The sequence below is a fragment of the Hibiscus syriacus genome, unplaced genomic scaffold (genome assembly GCF_006381635.1).
Source record: "Hibiscus syriacus cultivar Baekdansim isolate YM2019G1 unplaced genomic scaffold, ASM638163v2 tig00110864_pilon, whole genome shotgun sequence".
In the NCBI taxonomy this organism is placed as follows: Eukaryota; Viridiplantae; Streptophyta; class Magnoliopsida; order Malvales; family Malvaceae; genus Hibiscus; species Hibiscus syriacus.
In genome coordinates this window covers 355816-373984 of record NW_024062893.1, presented here as the reverse complement: position 1 = coordinate 373984, position 18169 = coordinate 355816, and the positions used below count along the sequence as shown (strand labels likewise).

The window sequence follows — 18169 nt, the reverse complement described above, 5'->3', positions numbered from 1 at the left end:
AGACACTATATCTTGACTACCAATGGATATTGGAATTCATGTTATCACTTGATATGTAGCTTTCGTAGTTTGAAACACCACACCGAGCATGGTGCTGTGAGGTGGAACATTATCATTATTACAAATTGTCTAACCATTTTAAAAATAATATAATTGAATATGCTACATTCCATCAGATTCTTATAGGGTGGGGTTCTGCAAGATATTTGAAAGCACCTGCAATTTCATCTAAAAGATTCACCCTACTCTTTCAGATATTTGTAGTACATGGTACATGATAAATGTAAGAAAATGATTACTTCATTCAATATCAAAAACACCCATAGGCAATCAAACCAAGCAAAAAACTGAAAAAAAAGGGTCTTTTTCACCAACACTTCACTGCAGATTTGATTATACACGACCTATCTACCTGGAACTGGAAGGTGCCCCAAAAATCATGGGATTATGAAGCTAAACATGCTTATATTAATTGAGAATAATTCTTGGGGGAGCACAAACACTTAGTCCTAGTGTTTGCTCCTCAGAAGGGAAGCCCTCATAGGGGACAAGTTTCACCACAGTGTGAGCGTTGAGGTTGCGCTTTTTCTCTACTTCAGCAAATCCCTTGCTAAGAACTTGTTCCACCCAATCCTTCAACAGCCTTTTCTCATCGGATAAATATGCAACTGCTACTAGTTGTTCCATAGCTTCCGACTCTATCTCTAACGAACACTCTGCTCCTATCGACTTGTGGAAACTCTGGTTTAAGTTGTCACGTACTTCCCCCGCAAGTGCATCAAAATCAAATGACTTGAATACCACGTTCTTGATAGATTGATCAAAGAAATCCTGCAACCAATGCATGGGGCTCTCATCGACACAGTCATTGTCAACAGTTGCTTCATCAGTTTCCTGCAATACACTTACTTCAGCCGGAATGTTCAAATCTAGATTCAAAGACAATGTTCGGTTAGCCCGCTTGGTAATTTCCATCATCTCATGCTGCTCCAGAGTTTCATGGGAACCGATCAGCTTTCTTTTATTCAACAGCCCCTGCTTAGAGATGCTATTTGTTTTTGTAATTATGTTGTCATCATACTTGATCACTAGCTGCAGTGGCCTACCCTTGGCTCTCAATATTTTCTCTTCAGAATAGTTAGATGTTTGTTGTTTATAACAAACAACTTGACTTCCCTTGGTTAATGTTGAAGTTGTCACGAATATCGCATTGCTGATGCCAACTTCTCTTCCATGCGAGTCTGAAAACTTGCCAGTTCGGATAGCTTGGGACAAGCAGCTCTGAACCTGAATATCAGCTCGATCTACATTTTCAAGGAAGACAACAGACAAGGGCTTCTTGCTCAACTCATCGGCAATATAGTCAACCACAGTCTTCCCTCGGAACCTTGAATCATAATTCACTTCCCGGGAACTGAAGCGAAACTGCATGCCCGTCACCACCCCATCTTGGGAACTTAGATCCACACAGATGAAATTTTCTCTGGTTCCATATATTATGTCTGCAAGGGTAACAGCAATTTTCTTTTTGCTACATCTATCAGGTCCAGAGAAATTCAACCATATATCACCTCTTCGACTGGCTCTGTGACATGTTTGGTTTGGTGCACGGCCACTGGCAACTGTTTGGCATATAACACTTACAGCTTCAGGTTGCCATCCAACTTTTTCGATGACAGCTTCAAAAAGCTTCTTGAAATTGCTTACGTTAAGCTTTCCACCAAAGTCAGGAGAGGAAGAGGATGAGGACTGAGATGGATGGCTAGAGACAGTCCCATTAATAGCATCAACATTTGCAGGAAGTAAATCTGGATGGTTTCGATTTGAAGGTTTCATCGAGGTCTTGCTTGGGGAAATCGAGCATAAACCCAACCCCAAATCAGTTGTCACAGAAGTCAGAGATGTAGGTGATGCTTGACTAGCATCACCCACGCTTGAATTGGAAAAACAGTAAGGAGATACGGGTTCAGTTGCTTTGAAAACACCTCCTTTTGAAGGTTTCCCCCCTAGTTTGGGCAGGAAAGTTCCATTTTCAGTCCTGGATACTACAGAGGAAGTTAAATTTATGAGATTATTTTCACCATAGGCTGCATTTCTATTGCCGCTACTATGACCACAAGCAATTTCCTTCTTGTATTGGATGAAGCGAAAGCCCGGAACAGTTGGTAATGGAGGATTTTCTCTATAAGTGTTTGAGTGGGGGCCTGGATGAGTGAGATGAAGGCGCTGGCAAATATTGTCCCACTTGCTTTGCAATCCTGCTACCATGGTGTTTAATAACTGCCCATCTTTGGCCTGCACTGAAGATAGACAAACTTGTTTTCACATAAATTTCACAAATTATCCGAATATAAATTACGTATAGAGTGCATCCATCAATGACCTGTGGGTGCAAGTGAATGATCCCCACTGCAAATACTAGCACAAAACAAGGGATACACACCTTCAAGTCTCCAACCTCTGTCATCTGCAACCAAGAAGGCAAAGTAGATCGACACTGATCTGCCACGGAAACACTGAATCCTCCCTTTGAAATCGCCATCACTTCTCGTGCACACCTCTCGTCGCATAGATGACAGCGGGGTACATGTCGATATGAGCTGCTTAAGGACCCCTTTGACTCGGATGGTGTAGCAAAGAACCCACCAAATGGAACAAACGACTCCGTCAAGCTGTAGTTACATAAACCATGAGATGGAGTCGGATTCAATTTGAAGATGGTAACAACACGTTACACATGGAAACAGAAGAAAGCAATAAAAGCATAGGAAAATGGTGATGCTACATAACAACACATACCTGGACTTGGGGTAAGACTGAGCCAGTGAATTCTTAACACAAGTGATAGGCAAAATCTGCAAATCCCAAACTTTTTCAACTGAAGGAAACCTGCTTAAGAATTTCAAATATGTCTGGTAACTGGTTGCAGCTCCCAACAACCAGATTTTACCTCCATACACTTGTAATAACCTCGTTAACTGTCCAACCGCATAACTAACGCCGTCGTTCTTGTCTTCATCTTTTCCACTGACAAAATTTTCCAAATCCCCATACTTCACCACCACCCCAGATCCGGATCCTTCCATTTCCCGACCCATTTCTTCGAATTTTGAATCCATCTTCCCTTTATCAAAACCTTCATTAATGCACTTCAACATAAATTTTCCGATGCTAATTATGTTTAACCCCCGGATTTCTTTGGACAAAAATCCATCCTTTTTTTCCTCCAATGATTCCGTGAAATTCGCGATTGCATCGTTTGCGCATACACCAACGAGTAGCGGATTCCTCCTTCGCGCCAAAACTTCTCCTATTCTCCTACAGTTTTCTTCTCCTTCATAAAACGATGCAAAACCCGGGAACGAGAAACTGAAGCCCCGATGTACTGGGATCCGGGTGTTTCCATGATCCGATTCCGAATTTTCAAGATTGCAAAGAAAAACCGGTGAGGCACGTGATCGGGAGTATCTTAAGAGACTAGGGAGGGGGCGGATGAATGCCAGCTTGATCTCTGAGCTCCGGAAACATGCCTCGCCGAAGACCCGACTAACAACTGGGTCATCGAGGATGGATAAAATCAAGTGTTGGAGCTCCACTTTGACACATGAGATATTATTGGAAGGATTTTGCTGCGACATGTCGCGATAAAGATAGAAATTTTCGGGCTGTCTTCGCTGTTTCGCCTGTGACCGCTTTACGGCGGCCATTAGCGAGTTGGAGACGGGCGGATCGTTGCTGAGTTGACTCGAGGGGACTCGGTCCAGCGACACGCTAAGGCAAAGCTCCAACGCTTTGAATTGGAGGCGAGGGGAGAAAGCCGCGTTACGGGCACGAGCGCAGGCGTCACGTAGTGGGGATGAAGGGAGAGAAAGAAGAGCGGAAATGGCATGGAGCGACGTCGTTTGCGCGTGTCCCCTCCGTCGTGCGACTCTCACCGCCTCGTCTAACGCGTGAGCTGCCTCTGGCGTTAAGCATTGCCGCGCTATACTCAGCGGCGTAGGCATCGCCGGCTATCATAAAAACAAAACTTTTTTTCTTTTTAAAGTTAAAACCATATATTATACATTTGTCTGTTTATCAGAACTGTGAGAAGTGATTTTTATAAAAGAGAAAGACCCCTTTAATGGAGGACGATATGCACATATATATAAATTTACTAATTAATTAGGGTAAACTAATGCAATGGTCACTTTTGTTTCATAAGTATTCAATTTTGCTCATTGAATTAAAAAAAAGTTTTAGCTATTTATGTTATTGTATTATAACGTTTTATTTATTTAAATATTAAATACTGTTAATTTTAAATTGATGTTTTATTTAAAATTCAAAGATAAAATTAATATTTTATCTAAAGTTCAAAGATTAAATGAATATTTTATCTAAAGTTCATAGATCAAATTAATATTTTATCTAAAATTTAAAGATTTATTTAATATTTTATTTAACTTTTAAGGGTCAAATTAAAAAATAAGAAGAACCCTCTTATTAATGTATCGCATCAACAAATTAAAGGAATTTAACTAAAATATTATAAAATAATAAAGTAAATTATTAAAATGTGATGAGAAAAATAAACACATTGAACGAAAGAAATTATTACTGTAGTTTACCCAAATATTTATTACATTCTCTAATGTTAAAGGAAAGGGGAACTGTTGTCTGTCTAAGTCGGGGGTTAATGGGGTCCACTGTTAATAAGATCATTTGGAAAACAACAGGTGTTAAATATAGATTCTCTTCTCTAATTTATATTAAAAAGGGTAAACTATTTGTTTAGTATCATGGTTATTATTTTTATTTAGTTTTGATCATCTAACTATTTTTTTTAAATTATATATAGTTACTTTTTGGTTTTACCCGTTTATCCACCATTATAAAATTAACAAATTTTTTTATATAGGATTTTTTAATTTTTTAATGACAACTTGTCAATATCACTGTTAATTTTTAAAGAATGTGATTAAAATGAAACTAAAATTAAACGTTATGTATGTTTTAAAAATAGGTGAATGACTCAAACAAAACAAAAGTGATATTTGAAGTACTAGATGTGTAGTATTCCCTAAAATTAACTATATTTTTAGTCTTTAATTTTCTATGTATTTTATTTTGATCATCTAAGAGTATGGTTGTTTGACGTAAAACAAATTTTGGAAAATAAATTATATTTTTTAGGGTATAATTTTTAGAAATCATTAAGATATTTGGATGAAGTTGTGTAAATTATTTTCTACTAATTAGTAATTTTTTAGAAATTATTTATTTTAAATATTGAATACACTGAATAATATTATTTATTAGAAAAAAATTAATATTATTTAAAATGTTAGAATACTTATTCAATATTATTTATTTTAATATTATCATTAAAATTTAATTTCTATAATTTTATAAAAAAATATTAGGATTATTGTATTTTATTAAAAATACTATAAATTATATTAATTATTATTAAAATAAAAAATATTAAATTATTAATTATTAAAATAATAATATTGTACTATTAAAAATTATATCATTATAATATAATTAAATATATTATTATAACACCAACAATATAATATCATATTATTAAAATTATTAATAAAAACGTTTTAATAATTAATAATTTTATATCAACTATATGTTTTCCGCCAACCAAATATTAAAAAAATAATAATTTAAAAAAACCCAACTATGGTGAAACAAACTCATCCTAAATATAAAAAATTAATATGATGCTAAACTTTCAAATTCTTTTGTTTAAGCCACATCTCTCGTACCTTTTCATTTGTAATATAACTAGAACCAAAATATTTTATTTATTTCCCTTTTTCTTCCTCTTAATTTAAGATATAATTCAAATCAAAGTGTTGGATTTATGTTTTTTAAATACACAATATTCACTATTTGATCAATATGAATTTAATATATTTTTTCCTTTTTTTTACTTTCTCATTATTTGAATTCGAAAGAATATATTTCAATGGTAGTAAATCAAAGTGAGTATGAAAATTTATGCGTAGATGTTGGTGAACCGGGAAGACTTCTGAACACGGTTGGCCCATAGTTGTTTGGTCGACAATTTATAAGTCAAAGTGTCGTGGTGGTCTAGGCCTACGGGATCTTAGATCATTCAACATGACTCTGATTGGGAAACAAATCTGGTGCTTGATTAAACAACCGGATTGTTTGCTCGCTCGTGTCCTCTGGATGAAATACTTCCCTAATGGGGATTTGTTGAATGTTTCCATCAAGAATAAAAGTTCCTATGGATGGAAAGGTATACGTAAGGCGATTCAAGCATTTGATGAAGCCTTCTACTGGCGGATAGGGAAAGATAGCAAGATAAATCTCGTGTCCGACAAGTGGGGTGGCTCTGCTTTGGTAAAGCTGACGAGTAATTATACCAATGTTCCAGTGCAAAGCTCGAGGGGTTCTCAGTTCATGCATATTAATCGGTCAGAGTGGAGTGAGATGCAGGTACGTGATACTTTCACGACATCTGTTGTTGATCTCATCTTAGGTACTTTGATAACTCCTTGCAATTAGGATACTATTATATGGGGTAACCATGATTCATAGACTTATTTGGTTCGGTCGAGTCATTGGTGGCTCCAAAGGTTAACACATACAACGAACGGATCTTCAAAGCTATGGAAGACCATAGCTAAACTGAAGACGCTTCCTAAGGTCAAGATCTTCGCCTGGAGGATGGCGTATGGAGGGCTCCTTGTATGTTCTCATCTCTGAGCTGCGGGTATAAGTACCGGCACATTTCCCATGTGTAATGGGGAAGAGGAAACGGTGGTCCATATTATGTGTGACTACTCGTACACCCAAGAAGCTTTCACTACTGTTGGATTAACAGGTTCTTTCTTAGCTAGCCACTTAATATCTCCCTTGAATTGGCTTGAGAATGAGTTTACTTCACTTGATTATGAAAGCTTTGTAGGCTTTATTGTGCTTCTTTGGAATATATGGAACGGGCGTAACACTTTGGTTCATGAAGGACGTTTCCAGCCTCCTTGGATCATAGTTACCAATGCGAAGACTCACTAGGATGAGTTTCTACAGGCTCAACGGCACAATCGTTTGTCGGGTTTACATGGCCAAGGTGATCGGCATAGTGTGGTTTCATCGCCTACGATGATTCATTTGAGTCTCCCACCACAAGGTGTTGTGAAGATTAATGTTTATGGTGCTTTCGATCAGACAACGCGCACGGCAGTAGTTGGGGTTATTGCTTCGTCATCACCAGCTTGTGCGGAAGTTGGTCTAGATGAAATCCATGCGAGTATTGTTGGTTTACTTTTGGTCAGGGGTATGGATGAACGCACGTGTGGCTTGAATCTGATGCCCTAACAAACTTCAATGTACGACAACTAACATTTCCATTTTAGGAGTCCATTTGGCAGAGGTGAAATAGCTATTTCTACTGATATTGGGTTTACTATCAATTATGTTAATCGTGATTGTAACAAGATGGCTCATAAATTAGCTAGTTTGGCACTTTGGTCTGGTTCAACTATGTATTTTGACTCGGTTTATTCCAAGATTTGTAAGACTGTTGTATTGAATTATTATCGCAAGTAATACAGTTTCTGTAGGTACTCTTTTCCCCTTGTATGACTAGAAGGGATTTTACAATTTGATGACTAAAACAAAATTACATTAACAATTGGCTGACTAAAAAGATAATTTACCCTAAAATTATGGTTGTGTATAAAAATAATTTAATATATTTTTGTTCAAAAAATAACAATATTTGTAAACTTTTTATGATGTTCTAAACTTCAGAGATCAGAATCATCAACAAATTGATTTTATTTTTAAAATTATCAGTAGTTACATGTTTTTATATCTGTATCGCAAAATTATTATTTTTAAATATTTTAATAATTTTGGTAAATAAATTATTCGAAACCAGGTGTTTACTAAGAACAACCTTTTATCACTATTAGACAAAATCTCAATAGTCTAGTAGAACATGTTTTTTTTTGGTTATGATTTAAAAGATAAAATTATTTGAAAAGGACAAATGGGTATGCGAATAATATTCCGAACAGAATGTTACATTATTTGAAAAAGATGTGGTATTTAAAAAAATATATATTACTAAATATTGGTATTGCTTGTAATGTCATACTATCAATTGTTGATCAATTTATTTTAATTTCTAATTTTAATAGTAAAATTGTTTCATTAACAATGTGAGACTTTTGCTAGTTCTAAAAACATAGTTTTCTCTCATTCGTCTGCCCTCGTCTCTTTTCTTTTTCGTCTTTGTTGATCTGCGTTGATCCCAATTTTAATATTGATTACTGATCGTCGGTATTCTTTATTTTTATTTCTTTTTTATATTGCATCTTTATTTTCTTTTTCCTTTTGATTCTTAATAAGTCTTTTTGTGTTGTACGTTTTTATCTGCCTTTATGACACGTTTTCTTATGTTTTTTGGTATATTTTCGGTTCATTGACCCTTTTTTATTTATTAAGTTTTTTATAAAGGTTTATTTGGATTCACCACGACTAATCATGATGGCCCTATATGATATCTTATGATATTCTCTGCTTTCGACCTTCATATTAGATTTGGATACTCGATTTGCGTTCGTGGATAGCTTTTCATATCGTCCGAGTCTGACTTACAGTTTGTAGGTGGTCTATTAATAGCTTATTCCCCTTTTATGGTTCGTTTGTCAATGCGATCAGATCTGTTTGTATCTATCTTTGTTCGAGTTTCTTGGTTATATTTAATATTTCCCTGTATGGTCCTTATACGATTTTAAGTTTCTAGTTTTGTTTCAATGATTATAAGAATTTTTCCTAATTATGTGTTTAATTTACGATTGTGATTGTAAATCTTTATTGTAATTTGGGATATTTCCTATTTTAAATAAAATTAATTAGTTCTATAAAAAAAACAATGTCAGACTTTTTACTAAAAATATAAATTTAGTGGATAAAATATGATTATACGAGAAAAGGACTAAATTAAATTAGATGGATAAGATGAGGAATTAAAGTAAAGGACTAATAAAACAATTAAAAACGTAGAAATGAGTTGCACGCTTCTTTTAATAACATTAATTTAAAAAATCGATTTTGGAATAGAACATTAGAAAAATAAATGGAAAAGAGTGGAATTTGAAGAAATAAAAAGAGATGTAATGGAATGTTGGTATAGGTAAATAAGTTGGAGAAGAAAAGAGGTGAGGTGGGGTTTGATTAAATTGTAAAAAGGTTGATGGCGATGGGAGGGGAAAGAGAATAACCCCACACCCACCACTACAAACATATCATCACTTTGGAATATATAATCACTTACATCATTTGTCGTTTTTCCTTTTCCTCAACTTCAACGGCTCGATGGAATATTCAATATTCATTGTCTATTGGGTTGTACTTAATTTTTTTAAATTTATATTTGTATATATTATTAATTTTTTTATTAATATTAGATAAATATAAGATAATATCTATTTAAAGATATTTTTTTATAATTTGATAAGAGAAAATAACATCATTAACTAAAAATGCCTTATAATATACGATTTTAACCAACTTTTTTTGGATTTGCCAAAATGACCAACTAAATCGCAATGCGATCGATAATTCGCAACGCGATCTCCGGTATCGCAAATTAGTTTCCAGATTCGCAACGCGATTCTGACTATCGCATTGCGATTTCCCAAATTCGCGTTGCGATTTTCCTTATTCGCAATGCGAATACGTAAATCGCAACACGAATTTGAAAAATCGTAATGCGATTACGTAAATCGCAATGCGAATACGTAAATCGCAATGCGATTTACATAGCGTCATTCATATTAACACGTATTTTTTTTTCAAATTCCAAACACGAATATAATATATCGAAACACTGAACCGTCCACAGTATATCCCATAATCGTAACTCATAACCTAAAACCCTAAATCACAACTCAATCTCATCTCCATCTCTCACTCTCTAAGGCGACATCCGTCCCCATCTCCGACGAAATCAGTCCCCACGACGATATCAGTCTCCATCTCCGGCGAAATCATTAACGGTCAGAAATGGAAAATCAACCAAATCAACCACCGAGGGTTAGTTTTTTTAATTATTTTTATTTTGAAATTTTTGCATTATTATTAGGTTTTTTATATTGATATTGATGATAAGTTTACTGGTGTTTTCAATAATAGATTAACCATTTCACTTAGATTGCTTATTATATTCATTCGATTGCTGACAATACTGCTAAACTGATTAGTCTTTTACCCTGTGAAGTTAGTAATTGTATTTGTTTTGTCTTTTGGTTGAAGTAATGCAATCCATTCAAGTTTCTTTCAATTTTAGTATTTGAAACCAAGAATGACTATCGCAATGTGATTCTGTCGTTGCGATTTTCATTTCGCGTTGCGATAGTCATTTTCGTGTTGCGATTTTCATTTTCGTGTTGCGATTTAAAGTTTTGCTAAACTATTCTTCTTCTGCAAATTGAAACTTGAATGAATTGCATTACTTCAACCAAAAAACAAAAACAAATACTAAATTCACAGTGTTGCAAATTTAAGTTTGAAGAATAAACTACTACTCTTTTATGTTTATTGTTCTTGTTATATCTTCACAGTGTAGTTTTTGGTATATCTAAATTGGTATGTTTATTGTTTTTGCAGAACTTTTATTCAGCTCAATTGACCTTAAGAAATAAAGTAAGCCTGGCCAAAACAATTGCGTCGAAGCTTTCACCTGCACAAAGAAAAATATTTGAGGATACTTGCTTCGGGCCATGGCTGAAAGTACAACATCCGGGTGGAGATGCTATGTTGACCCATCTGTTTCTTCAAACCATGACTAGCGATCTACCAGAGACTATACAACGTCGTGATGAAGAGATATGGTTTGATTTTCCACCGGCGTATACGTGTTTTGGGCGGGAGGAGTTTTGCTTAATCATCGGTCTACGCTTCAGACACGATGATGTAGATCGGTACACTAGGCATATTACCCGCCTATCATGGTTTTCCGGGTTTTTCCTGAGCTGTCAACGGAGAAGCCGAATTTACACGTGGAAGACTTGACGAGATTATTGAATAAGAAAGATGGTTTTACTCGGATGGATGACGTCAATGTTGTTCGAGTATGCCTTATAATACTTTTGCAAGCCGGCTTTTTAGGCAGAGAGGCCCGACAACCTATTCCTAATGATCTAATTAAATTGGTAGAGGACCTAAATGCATGGAACCTGTTTCCGTGGGGTTCGTATCTATGGAAAGCTACATGGAATAAGTTGTCGTCTGCCTTTGATGATCGAAAAAGTTTGTGTGGCGATGGTTCCAAATACACTTTGTCAGGCTTTAGTTGGGCCTTTAAGGTAATAATAATTTTTATATAATGTTTCCAAAATTATAATAATTCTTTAACAATTACTAATGTTTGTTATTATATTGTTTGTAGATTTGGATATTTGAGGCCTTTCCCACCATGCAGACATATGCATTAAAAACTTCTAATGATATTCCTAGGGCTATTTCCTGGAAGAGGAAACGATCCTTGCAGTAATGGGAAGATTTACTACCGTATACTACAATAAATAATGTAAGTTAACATAAATACTACCATATGTTTATAAACAAGTTATTACTAGTACACGTTTAACTTTGTTTGAGCTTTTATATTGTTAGGAGGCCAACACTCCATTACAGATGCTGACACCCACGGAAGCTGAGCTTGCCACTGATTGGTGGCAAGCTAGTAAGCGTTTTTTTTTATAGCACGGATGATGAGCAGCCACCACTTCGAGAGCCATCACCTCACCTAGAGCCATCACCTGATCGACTCGAATATACACCTCCACAACGAGAGTCATCACCTATTCTGTCACATCATCGAGCCTCTTCTCTACCATCACCTCATGATAGGCGACCGGCAAAGATGCCACGACGTTTATCTCCCTATTCTACACCTCCACCTCCACCTCCACGGGATGAGTTAGGGGAGTTACGTAATGAGGTCAATGCCTTGCGTGAGGAGGTCGGTACTTTACGCGATGACAATGGTGCATGGCGTGTTGAGGTGTCTACTTTACGTGGTGAGGTAGCAGCTCTACGTGAGATTGTAGCATCGTTACAGAATGAGGTTCATACTCTACACAACGAGGTAAGTTTAACATTTTTCATATTTAACTTGATGATAAATTTACACATAATTTCACTTTGATTGCTTAGTAAATTCATTCGGTTGTTGCCAATACTGTTTAACTGTTTATACTTTAACCCTGTGAAGTTAGTATTTGTTTTTGGTTGTCTTTTGGTTGAAGTAATGCAATCCATTCAAGTTTCAATTTGCAGAAGAAGAATAGTTTACTATCGCAATGCGAAAATGACTATCGCAACGCGAAAATGACTATCGCAACGAGAGAATCGCAATACGAAAATGACTATCGCAATGCGAAAATGACTATCGCAATGCGAAAATGACTATCGCAATGCGAATTTGACTATCACAATGAAAAAATCGCAATGCGAAATGAAAATTGCATTGCGATTCTCTCGTTGCGATAGTCAAATTCGCATTGCGATAGTCATTTTCGCATTGCGATAGTCATTTTCGCGTTGCGATTTTTTTGTTGCGATTTTCATTTCGCATTGCAATTCTCTCATTGCGATAGTCATTTTCGTGTTGCGATAGTAAATTTTCGCGTTGCGATTTTAAGTTTCAGATTCTATTCTCCTTCTGCAAATTGAAACTTGAATGAATTGCATTACTTCAACCAAAAGACAAATACTAACTTCAGAGTGTTGAAAATTTAAGTTTCAAGAATAAACTACTACTCTTTATGTTGTCATTGAACCTGCACTAAACCTATATGTTGTCCTTTTAAATGTTTATATAAGTGCTTACTTCTAGAATGTTATCTGATGCATTTTGTGAACAATGATATAATAATGACTTGGGTGAATACCGTGTAAGTTTGAAATATATTTGTCTTTGTTTTCACTGTTTAATATCATGTTTGTTTATTTACTGATTTATATATTAATTTATTTTTAGCGGCCCGCTAAGGTGGATGCTCTACGTCGGGTTTTTCTTGCAAGACGGAGTTCACGCATCAGACGGCGTGCACGTGCCATTACGTCTCCGTTCACCCCAATAGTGCGAAGAATCCGTAAGAAAAAGCCCGACTCACCTGTCATCGTTCAAGAGGCCTCCCCTATCGTTCAAGAGGCCCCTATCATCCCTCAAGAGTCCCCTCCCACTGTTCAAGAGGCCACTGTCATCGTTGAAGAGGTCCCTCCCAACATTCTAGAGCCCGATTCACACGGCGTAATATATCGAATTATTGAGAAGCCCCCTCACGTGCCGGACATGATGGATGACTGTTGGCTTTCGTATAAGTTACCGGCCAGTACCATTCCGGCAGATGAAGTGGAGAGGAAACAACTATCGGAAACAATTCTAGATAATACCCTTTGGGCTAAGACCGCAGTTGATTTTTATCTACATGAGCGAAGCCAATGGTGTTACGCTGACATATACAAACTCAACGATGATATGCATTTGTTGATTGAATGGTCTTGGTGGGGTGTATTATTAGGGGTTGAAGACAACGGCTATTTCGATGGGGGGGTAAGTCTTATATTTCTTCTTATATTTCAGTTTGATTAATTTTTTTTAAAATTTATGTAATTCACTAATATATGTCGTTTTTTGTAAAACAGCATATTGATCCATGTGTGACAATTGTAAGGAAATTGAAGAAAAATGTAAAAAAAACGTGATATACAATTATGTCGACGTCTTTTCACGTAGTTCACTTGAAGAATCAACGACAGGAATCATATGTGTTGCCTAATGGATAAGCTAAACTTTATCCTGCATGGTGGGAGGTCGATAAGGTTAGTATATTTGTTTAAATATTTTAAAGGTGTTCATAAATAAGTGTGCAATTTGAATTATTACATTTCGATACAGGTGTTTATCCCTATTTTGGACCGTACTCATTGGCTTCTCGTCGAGCTTCAGCTCCCATCCCTAAAGACAATAGTATATGGCAGCATGATAAATTACATATCATTGTCTGATTTGAGAGATATTATTAAGGGATGGAGCTCTCATTTGGCTAAATTCTTGGATACAATTAATTATTGGACTAAGTCTGGAAACAAGAAGCCAAAGAAGTTCAATGTTATAGTTATCAGAGACGAGACCGCGCCACAACAAACGAAGGAAGCCAGAGGGGATTGTGGTCATCTCGTATGCATGTGCTTGGAGCGTTTGACGACAGGAAGTACACATTTTCTACCTCCCACCGATAGAGATAGAGGTGCAGTAGGCTTGTGGTTTCGGCATTTTATGGCTAGAGCGATATATGCGAGACGCTGCCTACCTGCATCCGCGTTATTTAAGTGTCCATAAACAATTTGTAAGTCAAATGCAAGTGTTGTTAAACATATATACTCTTTTTGGTTTGAAAATGTTTGGTTAAGTAGCTAGAATTCAATAATTTGTTGTTTGTAGGTTTTAGATGTGTAGAAAGTGTTGTTGATTCAATGTTTGGTTTCTGTAGGTTAATCCTGAAGTGAGCTGCGTGAAATGGATGTATGGGTGCAAAAGTTGATTTCATTATTATTTTTTGATTGTTTGATTGATTTGTAAAAGATGATTTGTAAATGTTGATTTGTTTAATTGATGTGTACATAATATTTGTGCTTGTTTAATTGATTGAAATGTAATAGTTGATTTGTTGATTTCAATATGCATTATGTTGAATTCAAAACAGACTGCAACGCGGAAATGACTATCGCAACGAGAGAATCGCAATGCGAAATGAAAAGCGCAATGAGTGAATCGCAATGCGAAAATGAAAATCGCAACGTGAAACTAATTTCGCGTTGCGATTTTCATTTTCTCATTGCGATTCACTCGTTGCGCTTTTCATTTCGCATTGCGATTTTCATTTTACATTGCGATTCTCTCGTTGCGATAGTCATTTCCGCGTTGCGATAGTCAATTTCGCGTTGCGATAGTCATTTCCGTGTTAATATTGTCATATTCGCGTTGCGATTTCCGCGTTGCGATAGTCAAATGAATGTCTAATAAGTGATAACAACTGAACATATCATAGCAATGTTCAAACTCAAGTTACTAATACATGCCTAACTGAAAATGTTAAAAGTTCACACATAATATACACATAATACAACGTTTGCATTTAAAAATCACCTAAGTTAACAGTCCCGAAAGGTAAAGCCGGTTGTGATTGAGATTTTGATGAGGATCCATATTTTGGTAGAGCAAAAGATGATTGTGATGGCACTGGTGATCCACATGTCAACCTTGTATGACCACTTTCCTTGCACCGACTACATGTCGATCTCTTCTTCTCTTCACCCATAGACGGTATACGATCGTGACTTTTTGGTCGGCCAGGTAGCCTTCTGTCTATGGCTAGTGGCAAAATTGTTTGTAAGTCATCTGGTATGTCCCACTCAGAAGGATGTGGAATAGGGTAGACAATCTCGCTATAAGTCTGTCGATATACTTCTGTAGTGTAGCAATCCATAGCGTATGCGCTTGAATCATCTTGGTTTAGATGAAGAGAAACTTTTATAACATGGCCATACGAATAACCAGATGTTTGCCATTTCATGCAACTACGCGTCTTTGCATTTAGATCGACAAGCCCATTTAAGTTATTATCCATTACTTTAAACAAAGTGTTTGAACATGGTTCAACTCTCCATGACGTTGACTTCACAACACGTTTCGTTATCTTTTTTTCTGTCCATGGTGTAACACGATGTTCCAATGTTCCTGTAAAATTTAAATAAATAATACTTAGTAAAATATATGATAAGTTACGAATTTAAAGAAATAATACCTGCATGGTTTCTTTTCTTGTAGTACCACTGTTGAATAGAGGCTCGAAAAAACTCCATTAACATAGTAATGGGTAATTTCCGGGAATGACGACTTAGAGCGTTGATTGATTCTTCACTATTAGACGTCATGAAACCATATCTTGCTCCAAGTTGATGTACCTTTGACCATCTTTCAAACCCGACATCTTCTAGTGTTTGAGCACACTGAGGCAAAACACGTCTTAAACAGTTTATATGCTTATTAAAATCCACTTCCCGATAAGCTTTTACAGTCTTCCAGTATGTCAATTTGTGATTTTTTTATACCAGCAGACCTTGATTTTAGATTTCTATACAAATGAACACCACAAAGTCCATGAAAAACATCTGGGAAACACCTTCTAACAGCGTTGTCAATTGAGTTTGCCCTATCGGATATGATTGTCAGATTGCTAATAGGACCTATGCAATCCCTAAGATGCCCTATAAACCATGTCCATGAATCAGAGGTTTCAGATTTGCCAACCCCATAAGCTATTGGCAGTATCCCATTGTTAGCATCCATGGCTACTGCTAATAAATTTACTCCAAGGTATCGACCTTTTAAATGTGCTCCGTCAACTATAATAATTGGGCGCATGCAATTAATAAACGAACGAATCTACAAAATCATATACACAAGAAATATAATCATTTAAATTTGAAATGCATGTAACTAACAAAAATGAGTCAACAAAATTATTTTGATTTACTAACCGCAGCACCAATGGTGATAAACAACAACTCAAAGCGTCCATCTCTATCTGTTTTGATATGAGTTACCGACCCAGGATTTTTCAGCTTTAAATTGTGACAATAAGCCGACAGTTGGGCAAACGATGCTTCTGGCGACCCCCTCCAAGGCATAACATTTGGCTCTCCAAGCTTGAGAATATGAGATACTAATCTTGAACCGAGCATTCATGTCAGTCATAATTTCATGTCCCCGATATACCCTGCCATTCAAAAACATTAACTCAGCCAGAAAACCACCCAACACCTTTCTGTTTGCCTGTCTATGGTGAGGAAAAACTTGGGTTCTTGAACATGTATGTTTATCAATAAAAGTCCTAACTTGAAACATTTCGCAATCTTTTATCCTCTTTGCAATCATACGCCACGTACAGTTTTTGTCAATCATACACCTTGTTTCGAAACGATCTTTGCTTGATTTGTTAACTTTTAGATGATAGCCATCTTCCACACATTTCGTATACAAAGCTATCTTCAAGTCTTCCTTTGTATCAAAACAATCATCTTTCTTGATACGAATAATTTTTGTGTAAGAATCAACTGCTATCTTTACCAACTCTTCTTTCGGTATCTGAAGTAATTCTGGCATATTCCAGTTATACTCCCGTGGTATTTTCTTCGGGGACTTTTCTTTGGGGATTTCTTCTTCTTCTTTTTCTTCTTCAGTGCTATATGAATTACAGAATAGATGTTTAACATGTTCATTTACAGTCGTAACTTCCTCCTCATTATCATCAACAACATCTTCCTCGGCAACGGCTGTTTCATCATCAAAATTCAGGTATTGACCAATATCAAAATCATTACATGCAGGGTCTGTTTCTTCTTCTGAAAAATCATCAAAATCCGATTATTGACCAAGATCAAAGTCCGGGTATTGACCAAGATCAAATTTCGAATACTGACTAGTACTCATAATTTTTTCTGTTGGCTCATCATCGTCTAACTGGTCAATACGAAAATCGGAATTTGGAGCTGAAAGTTGATTGGGATTTGGATTAGGGAAAGGTTGTGGGTTTTGAGATTGTGTTTGGTATTGGAAATGTGGTGAAACAAAATTTGCTTGGTGATGAAATTGTGGTGGAACCATTAAATTTTGAGCACCATAAACTGGGGTTGAAAAACTTAGTTGATTACTACCCGCTATTGACCCAACTTCACTACTTCTAGGTTCAACAACATACAATGTAACATCATCACTTGAAACACTAATGTAAGCAATGAATCGTTCAACATCTTCATTGTCGGTTAACAAATAAACTTTACCATTTCTCTGATAAGATAGCCTAAATCCACTTAGGGGCTCTAAATTCAATTTATTTGCAACACGTAACATTAGAGTTTTATAAGTTAACTTTTTTAATGACAGTTTTAGTTGAAGATTCATGGGTAAAGGCATATATTGTAAAACACCATGAACATTCTCCCATGACCCTCCAAAACATAAATCTATCCAAACATGATCAACATTAGATGATTTCATTATTGTAAATTAATTTACTAAACAAACGAGCTGCGAAACTAAAACTTGTTGCCGGATGGGGAA

At 35.9% G+C, this 18169-nt stretch overlaps 1 protein-coding gene across 1 annotated transcript; it reads right to left on the bottom strand.

Annotated features, from left to right (window-relative positions):
• Positions 1 to 284: 284 nt before the first annotated feature.
• On the bottom strand, positions 285 to 4040 carry LOC120143809 (protein SMAX1-LIKE 7-like). The gene is made up of 3 exons (XM_039158040.1): positions 2800 to 4040; positions 2444 to 2672; positions 285 to 2295 (listed from the first exon to the last, which is right to left on the bottom strand). Exons 1-3 carry the CDS (start codon positions 4002 to 4004, stop codon positions 469 to 471), a joined length of 3261 nt encoding a protein of 1086 aa, XP_039013971.1. The 5' UTR covers positions 4005 to 4040; the 3' UTR covers positions 285 to 468.
• Positions 4041 to 18169: the final 14129 nt, after the last annotated feature.